Source organism: Lygodium microphyllum, chromosome 11, assembly GCF_053477565.2.
Source record: "Lygodium microphyllum isolate KBCC chromosome 11, Lygodium_microphyllum_v1.1.10, whole genome shotgun sequence".
Classification (NCBI taxonomy): Eukaryota; Viridiplantae; Streptophyta; class Polypodiopsida; order Schizaeales; family Lygodiaceae; genus Lygodium; species Lygodium microphyllum.
The window spans coordinates 82,109,542-82,121,641 of record NC_141145.1 but is presented as its reverse complement, the minus strand read 5'-3'; the positions used below and the strand labels follow the sequence as shown (position 1 = coordinate 82,121,641).

At 42.9% G+C, this 12,100-nt stretch overlaps 1 protein-coding gene across 1 annotated transcript; it reads left to right on the top strand.

Annotated features, from left to right (window-relative positions):
* Nucleotides 1–207: 207 nt before the first annotated feature.
* On the top strand, nucleotides 208–10,890 carry LOC148029020 (uncharacterized). Its single transcript, XM_087688519.1, has 4 exons — nucleotides 208–245; nucleotides 1,415–1,740; nucleotides 10,184–10,248; nucleotides 10,468–10,890. The coding sequence occupies exons 1-4, from the start codon at nucleotides 208–210 to the stop codon at nucleotides 10,888–10,890; spliced, it is 852 nt and encodes a 283-aa protein (XP_087544645.1).
* Nucleotides 10,891–12,100: the final 1,210 nt, after the last annotated feature.

Here is a 12,100-nt window from a genome sequence, read left to right as displayed (position 1 = left end):
TAATTCCAAGAGATGCAAGTTGAAGTACATTGGTGGATATGTTTGCCAAATGTGAGAGCTTGCTTGATGTTTAGCACACCTCAGAATGGTGCAATACAGCTGGTAGGAGCATCAAGACAGGCTTGATTGCGAGTGTCATTGTATCACAGTGGACTTGGGCAGCTACTATTTTGCAAAGCTCTAATGTTACATGGGAGTATGGTGTCAATGGCCCTTTCTGGTATGCGAGTGAGACGACAATTCAGGTGCTCCTTTTTGGAGTACTTGCCATTGAAATCAAATGGAAGGCATCATCAGCACATACAGTTGGTGAGATTGTGCGTGTGAGGTGGGGTTTTTCGGTGCACATTGTTGTTGCTGGTGTTTGTTTTGCCCACTTCACCGAGACGGATACGCATAGTAGTAGCATGTCTCAGCTTCTATAGGCCTCATCGTCTTGATTGCTTTGGTGGACCCTCCCTCCCCAAGACAAGTAATAGTGCTATTTCAGGTGGCAGTACAGCACTGTTTAATCTGCCTTGAAGGGGCAAGTTGTGTACATGCTATGCCAACCTTTGATTGGAGATTGTGCTATCCTTGTCACTCTCCATTTATAATTGCTAAAGATGGAGGCTGCTTTTTGATGGGTTCAATCTACGTGTGTATGGGAGAAGAAAAGGGCCACTAATCCTGTCAAAAGGGAAAGAAAAGGGTGGCTAAAAACAAGGGAGGGAAAAAGTAGATTCAAAAAAGGCAAGGAAGATTCGGCAGTTCAAGGACAGGAAGGAAGAAAGCATTGGAAAGGATCGACGGGAGATGAACGAAAAAGGAAGAAGTAATAGGGAATGAGAAGAACAGGGGAGCTACGGAACGAATCGGGGGGGGGGGGGGGAAAGGATCTCTGCAGTCTGCCCACATAGATTGTCCTCTGAGTCTGGATGACCTTGCAAGCGAAGAGATTGTGCATTTTGAGTTTTCATGCCCTTTCTGCTATGTAGAGTATGATATCGGTTCTCTCTGTTCTCATCTTGAGGAGGAATTCTGCAACTTTCGAAAGGAGGGGAATCGCAATCAGGGGCGACTCTCTGCAATTTCGAAGGAGATTTACGGAGGAAGGAAGGAATAAGGAGTAAAAGCGATGCTAATCGGGAGAGGATTGAGGAACTGACCGGGAGCCTCTCAGTGCCAAGGAGATTAAGCAAGCTGCGGAGATTGGGTACCAAATCGTTGGCGCCGCATTTTTCCCATGTCCTTTGTATTCTGTATCAACATAGTCCTTGGCAATGTGAGCTTGAGATACATTCCAATTTCCTTTATGCAGACAATCAAATCGCTTACTCCAGCTACTACAGTGGTTTTGCAGTGGCTTGTTTGGGGTAAAAGTTTTGATCGACGCATATGGTTATCCTTGATTCCTATGGTTTGGGTGAAACAGCTTATTGAAGTTGATCCTGAAGATCGTTGGGCACGTCAAACCTGAAGAAATCCCTCCTTACAGGGCACCTAAGGCTTTTGCAAACGTGCAGGTTGAGTCTCATCAATTCAAGATCTCACCTGGAGATTATATCTACACAGAAAAGCTGAAGCATGTTGATGTGAACGACAAGCTATGTTTACTGAAGGTCTTGTTACTAGGCTCAAAGGCACAAACAAGCATAGGAAGGCCTGTTGTACCAAAGGCGGTTGTTCATGCAGTGGTTGAAGAGCAGCTTTTGGATGCCAAAGTTATCATTTTCAAAAAGAAGTGGAGGAAAAATTATCGTAGGCATAGAAGGCATCGACAGAAACTGACCCGACTGTGCATACTTGACATTAGAGGACTTGGAGAGGCTCGAAGCGCAAGGATTGGGGCTTTACAGCCATCATAATTTATGTTCTGGAGAACAAAAACTTGGACTACTGTTTCCAAGGGGGGGGAGGGAGAGTATAGCAACTACATCAACTACAAATAGGAAAGCAATGGATGCCTGCAACCAAGCTCGACTGTTGATTTTACATCTTAAATGTGGAAAGGAAATCTTTCAGCTTTTAACAGCATCCTAAAACAGGGTGCTGCTCTTTCTTTTTTTTATGGAATGCAAAATAAAATGCTGTCCAAGACTGTGCCACATCAGCATGGCACCATCATATCAGTAGTGCAGTGACATGTGACCTACTTACAACGCCAATTGATTTGTATGGAGGCCCAATAAAGTTTAGATATGATTGCTTACATGGAGCAATTTTTGTTGCAATAGGAAAAAGGGGTTTCCAGAAGCTTGCTATTGTATTCTGCAAAAACCATTCATAATTCTTTCTTGAACGTACACCCACAACCATAAAACAGAGTCGTCCAGAACTTGTTGCTGTGTGGAAAATTGGATAATAGGATTATTCACATGATGGATCTTCTATCTTGAAATTTATCAAGGACTTCTGAAGTTGCGACATTGCTTTCGAAACCCTTCGACATCTTTGGTGAACCCGACGTGAAAGCGTCGCAGAAATTTCAGGATGGGAGATACTTCAGCCTCTATTTGAGCCTCTTCTACAACTCCAGCTGCGTCTACTTCAGCTCCATCAATGACTGCTGCGTCAAGTACTTCAACAGAGGATCTAAAGCAGATTTTACAGAATATGTCCATGTATATGCAGCTCCAAAATCAGCAGACACAATTGTATATGCAGCAGCAGCAACAATTGCATCAACAGCAGTTGTCACAGCAAAGGCAACTCTATTCGGAGCAGGAGAATGCAAACAGCACGACTAAGGCTATTGAAGCAGTTGAGAATGAGAAGAAGCTATTTGACGGGCGTAATGTTTCAGCATATTTGAAGACATATGAGATCAAGATGGGGTTTTTTGGAGTTCCAGCTGGACTTATGAGTAAGTACTTCCTTCGTCTTGTCACACCCGCTTTGAGGGCAAAAGTGACTGATCTTTTTATTCAAAATACACATTGGCAAGATTTTAAGAAGGCCCTGAAAGAAGAATATTTCCTTGAGGACTTTGGTATGGCTACTCGGCGGTCATTCCGAGAGTGGGTCTACATGCCAAACAAAGGTCTGGCTGTTTCGAAGTTGATTCGAGAATTTGAGGAGAGGTATAGTCAGCTTGATGCCATTGAACAAAGAGCATTGGATGTTGAAAAAGTTGAGCTTTTCTTGCAAGCTGCTGATCCTGCTCTTCAAGAAGAATTGGGTGAGCTTCTTGAGGATCGCACGAAGCCTATGGGTCTTAAAACTAATTGGCAGGATGCTCAGGATGCAGTCTCGACTTTGACCAAGAGGAGGATATGGAAGACTCGCCTACAGAATGGTTCCATGACACCTAGACCATCATCAGCTCCTATGCCTGCTTCTATCCCTGTTATTTCTTCTCAAAACCATCCGCTCCATCGGTGCCTACTTCTCTTGATGACATAATCAAAGGCATAACAGATTTGACATTGGAGTCAGTCAAAGCGGAGTTGGTGGGAAAGTTGAAGGAGCAATTTGCTTCGACTGCGCCTACTACTTCTTCTAGTGCTCCTACTACACCTAGGAGTGCTCCTAGTGCACTTAGGAGAGATCAGAGATGTATTTGGTGTGATAGTACGGACCATCAGCATTGCAGGGATTGTGAATCTTTTCAGGATGCAAGGAGGAAGAATGTGGTATATTGGGGGCAAGATGGTAAGATTTGGTTGACTGAGACAGGAGCTCCACTTGCTACCAACTTTGGTAAAGGTGGAATGAAGAAGTTAGTGGATGACATGGCTGCGCGTACTTCTTATGTGACAGCTAGAGGTGATGCTTCTGCATATGGAGTCCAGATTGAGAAGGGATCAGAGACTCAGTCAGCGCTATGGACTTATGCTATGGAGACTGCAAACAAGGGGAAAATTCAGCAAACTGTTTTGACTAGTGCAGGCTCTAGCATCAGATCAGAGACAGGTTGGGACTCGCCTGTTGACAGGTATTCTATTTATGCTTATTTGGCTAAGTCTCATGGTGCAGATGTACTTGTTGAGGAGAAGCGTAAGAGGGATGAAGAAAATCCAAGTGCAGCTAAGAAGACTAGAGGGGGTGAGTTTGTTACTCCACCTACTGCAGGACTTCACGATCAGGGCCAGATCGATAGATGGAGGATGCTCAAAAGAGAGAAAAGAGGCAAGAGCCTAGAGAGAGAAAGCAGCCAGGGTTCAGATTGATGTCCGATATTGAGACATCTACAGACATGAAGAAAATCTTTAATGATAAGATACTTGGCAGTGAGGTGACTTTCACTATTTCTGAGATTTTGGGCATCTCAAAAAGAGAGTTTCAGGATCAGTTTCAGGAGGTCTTGAAGAGGAAAAGACATGCATTGTCTACCACTGATACACAGGGAGTTTTGATTGGGGAGTTGGATGAGGATGAGGATGAGGTTATGGTTGATAATGCTTCTGTTTTTCCGCAGGTAGAGAAGAGGGTTCAGCCTATGCATTATGCTGAAATTGATGAGCCTGTCATGATACCGCGTAGTCACTTTTCACGGAGCCATTGGGCTAGGGCAACTACAGAGACGATGGTAAAGATTGGAGAGAAACAGGTGCCTTATGTTGCATTGGTGGATCATGGTTCAGAGATTAATCTCATAGTTCGTGGAGTTTATGAGAGTAACATATGGCCTATGGATGTAGAGCATGGGTGGCGTATGAGAGCCGCCAATAACACTGCAAGTGATTTGTATGCTGCCTGTCCTAGTGTCAGGGTTTCTATTGGTGATGTAGAGGAGGATTTTCATTTCTTTGTGCAGGATTCATGCTCTTATCCCATAATTCTTGGTCAGCCATTCATCACAGAGATGCGCATGGAAACAAAGGTCATGGATGATGGATCTGCTTATGCATGGATTCGTAGTAAAGATGTCATGAGAGCAGTTCAGTTTATGACTGTATGTGTGAACCATGTTAGAAACAGGGATACTCTCAGAGATGCACCTTTGCCCACTGTGAGGGATTCGGGTTTTCATTAGGTACCGCCGTTTCGTGAGACGACGGTGGTACAGAGCAGAGGAGATTGGAGTTCTCGCCTCCTGGCAGTAGTGTTTTCTCCTCCGATTTTGTTGGGATTTTAGCAAACCGTTCGATGAGTTATCAGAAGACTTCTAGGTTGCCTAGAGCTGCCAGGCAGTATATATGCAGGAAGGAGAAAAATTTGAAAAATGCAGGAATTTTGGAGGATGATAAGCACATAGATGGGATGTATAACAGTGTGATTTGTGCAGATACGATGACAGAGATGGGAGATATGCTGAAAACTGATATGCAGAATTGTCACAGTAATGTATTAGTGCAGTCCCTGGACATGTTTCATGAAATTGCAGATTTTGTGTCACAGATTGAGTCAGAGGCTGAGGTAACTCAGCAAAGAGTGTTGAGTGCTGAAGAAATTCAGCAAACAGAGTTTCCAGCTGGTTATGATAAGCTTTCAGAGATACAGAGGGCTGAAAATTTTCAGCCAATAGAGTTTATTGCTGAAATATTTCAGCATTCAGAGTTTGGGGCTGTTCCTATGCAGTCCATAGAGCAGAGGGCTGAGGATATTCAGCCATTGGAGTGCAGAATTGCTGATTTACAGCAAGATTTATGTAATGCAGAAGAGCATAATGAAGCCAGGGTTGACACGAAATACAAAACTGTGGATAAGAAGGTGAAGCCGGTTGCTGTACTGCTTCCACCTGACAGTGATCAGCAAATAGAGAGGGCTGCTAAACAGCAAATTTTGAGGAATCCGGAGCATATTGGACATAAATTTTCAGCAGAGACTCTTGCTGAATTGAAAATTGGAAATGGTGATTTCTTGCTACCCATAGAGAAGCAATGCTTTCAGGAGATGCTTGAGCGTCATGGAAGGGGATTTGCTTTTTTCCCGCATGAGATTGGATGTGTGAATCCTGATATTGTTGCTCCTATGGTCATTTTTACTATTCCTCATATCCCATGGAATCTCCGACCTATTCCAGTGCCTAAAGCACACTTGCCAAAGCTAATTGATTTATTGAATGAGAAAATCAGGATGGGAATCCTTGAGCCTTCATCTACACCATACTCAAACAGGTGGTTTACAGTTCCAAAGAAGAATGGTACTCTCCGATTTATTCAGGACATGCAGCCAATGATGAACAGAGTTACTATCAGGAATGTTGGTATAGGTCCAGTTGTGGATGAGTTTGCAGAGGCATTTGCTGGACGTGCCATCTATTCTTTAGGTGATTTGTATTCAGGATATGATCAGTTTCAGCTGGCTTTGGAAAGCAGGGACATAACCACCATGAGAACTCCTATTGGGCTTGTCAAGATGTGTACCTTGCCTCAAGGTGCCACTAATTCTGTTGCGCATATGATGAATGCCATGCATAAGGTCCTTCGTGATTACATACCTCAGCTTACCATGCCTTTCTTGGATGATGTGCCCATTAAGGGGTGTGCAGAAGAAGAGAAGAATGAGATTTTAAATGAGCAGGGATGTAGATACTTTGTGGCTGATCATATTTCAGCATGTGAGAAGATTTTGACCAGGTTAGAAGAAGTGAACTTGACACTTTCAGGGCAAAAATCTGTTTTTGGAGTGAATGAGGTTGTCATTGTTGGACATATGTGTGGATATTATGGCAGAAAACCCTCACCTGATAAGGTGAATGCTATAGGCAAGATTGCGGATTATTGTTCTACCACTTCAGAGGTACGGAGATTCATTGGAGCTTGTGTGTTTTATATGATTTGGATACCTCATTTTGCACACATAGCAGATTGTTTGTATCAGCTGCTTCGAAAGGGGCAAAAATTCTATTGGGATGAGAGCCACACTAGAGCCATGCGAAAATTGAAGAAGTTATTGCAGAATGCTCCTATTCTCAGGAAAGTGGATTATAATTGTGAAAGGCATATTGTATTGATAGTTGACACTAGTCCAATTGGAATAGGTTGGGCTGTGGGTCAAGATGATGCAGATGGAAATAGGTATGCTATTCCGTTTGGCGCGAAAGTCCTAAATGAGAGACAGAGGAGATATCCGCAAATCAAGAGGGAACTACTGGGGATTGTTACGGCTCTCAAATGTGACAAGGAGTACTTTATTGGAGCTTCAGCTGTGGTAGAGACAGATTGCTTGCCATTGATTGGTATGATCACGAGTTGCTCTACTCCGGATATAGCCATACTGAGATGGATTGCATACATCAAGTTATTAAATCCAAAATTTAAACACATAGCAGGGAAGGATAATCCAGTGTGGCAGATATGTTGTCTAGAGCCAGATATGATGATGAGGAGACTCTACTTGCAGAAGAGGATGATGCAGAAATTTCAGCTACTATGGTTGATCATGTTTGTCATGTCTATGATATTGTGGCTTTCATAGAAGAACTCTATTTTGGAGAATGGTTGCAGATTGGCAGGTACCTTAGTACACTAAGCAAAAGAGATGAATGGACAGATGAAGAGTTCAAGAAGATCAGAAGGAAAGCCTATGGTTATTTTCTCAAGGACGGATTTCTTTGGAAGCATCCGAAGAAAAGAGGCGGATTACCTTTGCGGGTTGTTTGCGATAGAGAGACACAATTACAGGTGATGAGGGAGTTTCATGAGAGTCCTTGGGCTGGTCATAGAGGAGTGTGGGCTACTTATGAGAAAATCAAGGAGAAATATTGGTGGAAAGGCATGTATAGAGATGTTTCTCACTTTGTTGAGACTTGCAGAGACTGCCAGATGTATTCAGTAGTGCGTCATCGAGATGAGCTTCATCCGACCTATCTGCTATGCATTCATTATAAGTGGGTAGTTGATTTGGTTACCATGCCTATGGGTCTATGGCAGATGAGGTACATTTTTTTGGCTAGAGAGGATCTTACCAATCATGTTGAGGGCAGATCTTTGAGAACGAAGACCACTAGTGCAGTGTGTAAGTTCTTATTGGAGGAAATTTTTTGCAGATATGGTTGTGTGGGTAAGATCACTGCGAATCGTGGTGAATTGGATGCAGATGAAGCTAGGGAGTTTTTCTCTCAACTAGGAATCAAGTTGGCTCTAACTACAGCATATAATCCAGAGGGAAATGGGAAGAGTGAAAGAGGGCATCTGCCAATAGTAAAAGCATTAGCCAAAGCATTCAGAGGACGGATTGGAGAATGGCCGAGACTTCTACCATTTGCTTTGTGGGCTGATTGTATGACTCATAGTGTTACCACAGGATATATGCCTGCAGAGTTGATGTATGGTTAGAAACCGGTTATGCCGACTGAGACTTGTGCTTTGACTTGGTCAGTTTTACCATGGCAGGAGGATTTGACGAGAGAGGAGCTCTTAGCTCTTCGGATTTGACAGTTGGAGAGAAGACCAGAGGATATTCAGCTAGCTATTGACAGGTTGAAGGTTGCTAGACTAAGAAATAAGGACAAGTTTGACAGCAGGCATCACTTGCGGCCTAGAGCAATAGAAGAGGGAGATTGGGTATTGGTCTTTGATAGCAACCTTGAAAATCAGCATACTGCACTTCGCAAGATGGTGAAAAGATGGTTTGGGCCATACATAGTCAGACATGTCTTTGATAATGCAACATATGAGCTGACAGAATTGGATGGGACAGTGCTTAGAGTGCCTATTGCTGGAAAAAGAATCAAGATTTTCAAGAAAAGAGATGATGAGGATTATGCATTGGAAGAATTTTCAAGAGAAGAGCAACGAGAAGAAACTCCAATGGAAGAGACAGATGATATGACAGGTAATCTTGTTGATCTACTGGAAATGCATAATGAAGAGATTGATCTGTTTGTGGATCTTGATGATAACGATCATGGGTAGTTGGCCCATCCGGAGGATGCGCAAGATTAGAGGGGGTGGATGTCGTATTGCTGCGCATTCGAGGTGTGAAAACCACCCAAAAGTTGTGCGTGTGATTTGATACTTTGTACATACTTAGTTGTTATGTTTGCTCTTTTATTCTATGCTGAAGACGGAGAAGAATAGGGAGTTTTTGGTAGTCTGGTAACTCGAGATGCAATCTCATGGGCTACACTTATTTCAAGATATGCCGATTATGGGCTTTGTGAGGAAGTACTAAACTAATTCCAAGAGATGCAAGTCGAAGTACATTGGTGGATATGTTTGCCAAATGTGAGAGCTTGCTGATGTTTAGCACACCTCAGAATGGTGCAATACAGCTGGTAGGAGCATCAAGACAGGCTTGATTGCGAGTGTCATTGTATCACAGTGGACTTGGGCAGCTACTATTTTGCAAAGCTCTAATGTTACATGGGAGTATGGTGTCAATGGCCCTTTCTGGTATGCGAGTGAGACGACAATTTAGGTGCTCCTTTTTGGAGTACTTGCCCTTTGAAATCAAATGGAAGGCATCATCAGCACATATAGTTGGTGAGATTGTGCGTGCGAGGTGGGGTTTTTCGGTGCACATTGTTGTTGCTGGTGTTTGTTTTGCCCACTTCACCGAGACGGATACGCATAGTAGTAGCATGTTTCGGCTTCTATAGGCCTCATCGTCTTGATTGCTTTGGTGGACCCTCCCCCCCCAAGACAAGTAATAGTGCTATTTCAGGTGGCAGTAGAGCACTGTTTAATCTGCCTTGAAGGGGCAAGTTGTGTACATGCTATGCCAACCTTTGATTGGAGATTGTGCTATCCTTGTCACTCTCCATTTATAATTGCTAAAGATGGAGGCTGCTTTTTGATGGGTTCAATCTGCGTGTGTATGGGAGAAGAAAAGGGCCACTAATCCTGTCAAAAGGGAAAGAAAAGGGTGGCTAAAAACAAGGGAGGGAAAAAGCAGATTCAAAAAAGGCAAGGAAGATTCGGCAGTTCAAGGACAGGAAGGAAGAAAGCATTGGAAAGGATCGACGGGAGATGAACGAAAAAGGAAGAAGTAATAGGGAATGAGAAGAACAGGGGAGCTACGGAACGAATCGGGGGGGGGGGGGGAAAGGATCTCTGCAGTCTGCCCACATAGATTGTCCTCTGAGTTTGGATGACCTTGCAAGCGAAGAGATTGTGCATTTTGAGTTTTCATGCCCTTTCTGCTATGTAGAGTATGATATCGATTCTCTATGTTCTCATCTTGAGGAGGAATTCTGCAACTTTAGAAAGGAGGGGAATCGCAATCACGGGTGACTCTCTGCAATTTCGAAGGAGATTTACGGAGGAAGGAAGGAATAAGGAATAAAAGCGATGCTAATCGGGAGAGGATTGAGGAACTGACCGGGAGCCTCTCAGTGCCAAGGAGATTAAGCAAGCTGCGGAGATTGGGTACCAAATCGTTGGCGCCGCATTTTTCCCATGTCCTTTGTATTTTGTATCAACATAGTCCTTGGCAATGTGAGCTTGAGATACATTCCAGTTTCCTTTATGCAGACAATCAAATCGCTTACTCCAGCTACTACAGTGGTTTTGCAGTGGCTTGTTTGGGGTAAAAGTTTTGATCGACACATATGGTTATCCTTGATTCCTATGGTTTGGGTGAAACAACTTATTGAAGTTGATCCTGAAGATTGTTGGGCGCGTCAAACCTGAAGAAATCCCGCCTTACAGGGCACCTAAGGCTTTTGCAAACGTGCAGGCTGATTCTCATCAATTCAAGATCTCACCTGGAGATTATATCTACACAGAAAAGCTGAATCATGTTGATGTGAACGACAAGCTATGTTTACTGAAGGTCTTGTTACTAGGCTCAAAGGCACAAACAAGCATAGGAAGGCCTGTTGTACCAAAGGCTGTTGTTCATGCAGTGGTTGAAGAGCAGCTTTTGGATGCCAAAGTTATCATTTTCAAAAAGAAGTGGAGGAAAAATTATCGTAGGCATAGAAGGCATCGACAGAAACTGACGCGCCTGCGCATACTTGACATTAGAGGACTTGGAGAGGCTCGAAGCGCAAGGATTGGGGCTTTACAGCCATCATAATTTATGTTCTGGAGAACAAAAACTTGGACTACTGTTTCCAAGGGGGGGGAGGGAGAGTATAGCAACTACAGCAACTACAAACAGGAAAGCAATGGATGCCTGCAACCAAGCTGGACTGTTGATTTTACATCTTAAATGTGGAAATGAAATCTTTCAGCTTTTAACGGCATCCTAAAACAGGGTGCTACTCTTCCTTTTTTTAATGGAATGCAAAATAAAATGTTGTCCAAGACTGTGCCACATCAGCATGGCACCATCATATCAGTAGTGCAGTGACATGTGACCTACTTACAACGCCAATTGATTTGTATGGAGGCCCAATAAAGTTTAGATATGATTGCTTACATGGAGCAATTTTTGTTGCAATAGGAAAAAGGGGTTTCCAGAAGCTTGCTGTTGTATTCTGCAAAAACCATTCATAATTCTTTCTTGAACGTACACCCACAACCATGAAACAGAGTCGTCCAGAACTTGTTGCTGTGTGGAAAATTGGATAATAGGATTATTCACATGATGGATCTTCTATCTTGAAATTTATCAAGGACTTCTGAAGTTGCGACATTGCTTTCGAAACCCTTCGACAGCGGTTGGGCGCCCCAAGAGTTGGGATGTGTCCAAATACAATGTCCAATAATTAAATATTTAAATCAAGCTCCCATGTGCATAAAAAATAATAAATATTTGTCAAGCACTTCAATAAATAAGGGCGCCTAAATAAATATCAGTGCCACGCCTTTAATGATAAGATGCGTGCCCATAAAAAGTGATAATTTCTTCTAGGTAATTTGAGTACATACTATCGCCCAGTGCATTCCAACGCCACTGTTGCCTGCTCTACACATCAATTGTAGCATTTAGAAAATAATAAAATTAAATAAAAAAAAGTAAAAACCTAACACTCTTCGGCTACAAAATAAATAAATAGGTTGGAACTCTATCCTAACCTTAATTTAATACGAGTGCACTCTAAGCTTATAAACTTCCATTGATTTAAATATGTATTTTGCGAAATCACCCACTGTGGAATCACCCATGTGCACATTAAATTAACATTATACTCGAAAAGGACAAGCGTCCCCGTCAACTTCTTGCATGAGGAATCCACCTTGTGTATAAGCCTCGGCAAATAAATATAGTTTTATAGAATCCATCGTAAAACCTCATGGAATCCACCGTGGAATATGCCTCCTGACATCAGTTACTTTGGCCC

Coding starts and splice junctions, on each gene's coding strand:
- LOC148029020 (XM_087688519.1), top strand. CDS start 208: ATGGCCCTTTCTGGTATGCGAGTGAGACGACAATTCAG. Junction 246..1,414: donor CGAGTGAGACGACAATTCAG/GTGCTCCTTTTT, acceptor TGGGTGAAACAG/CTTATTGAAGTTGATCCTGA. Junction 10,249..10,467: donor CGGAGATTGGGTACCAAATC/GTTGGCGCCGCA, acceptor AACTTATTGAAG/TTGATCCTGAAGATTGTTGG.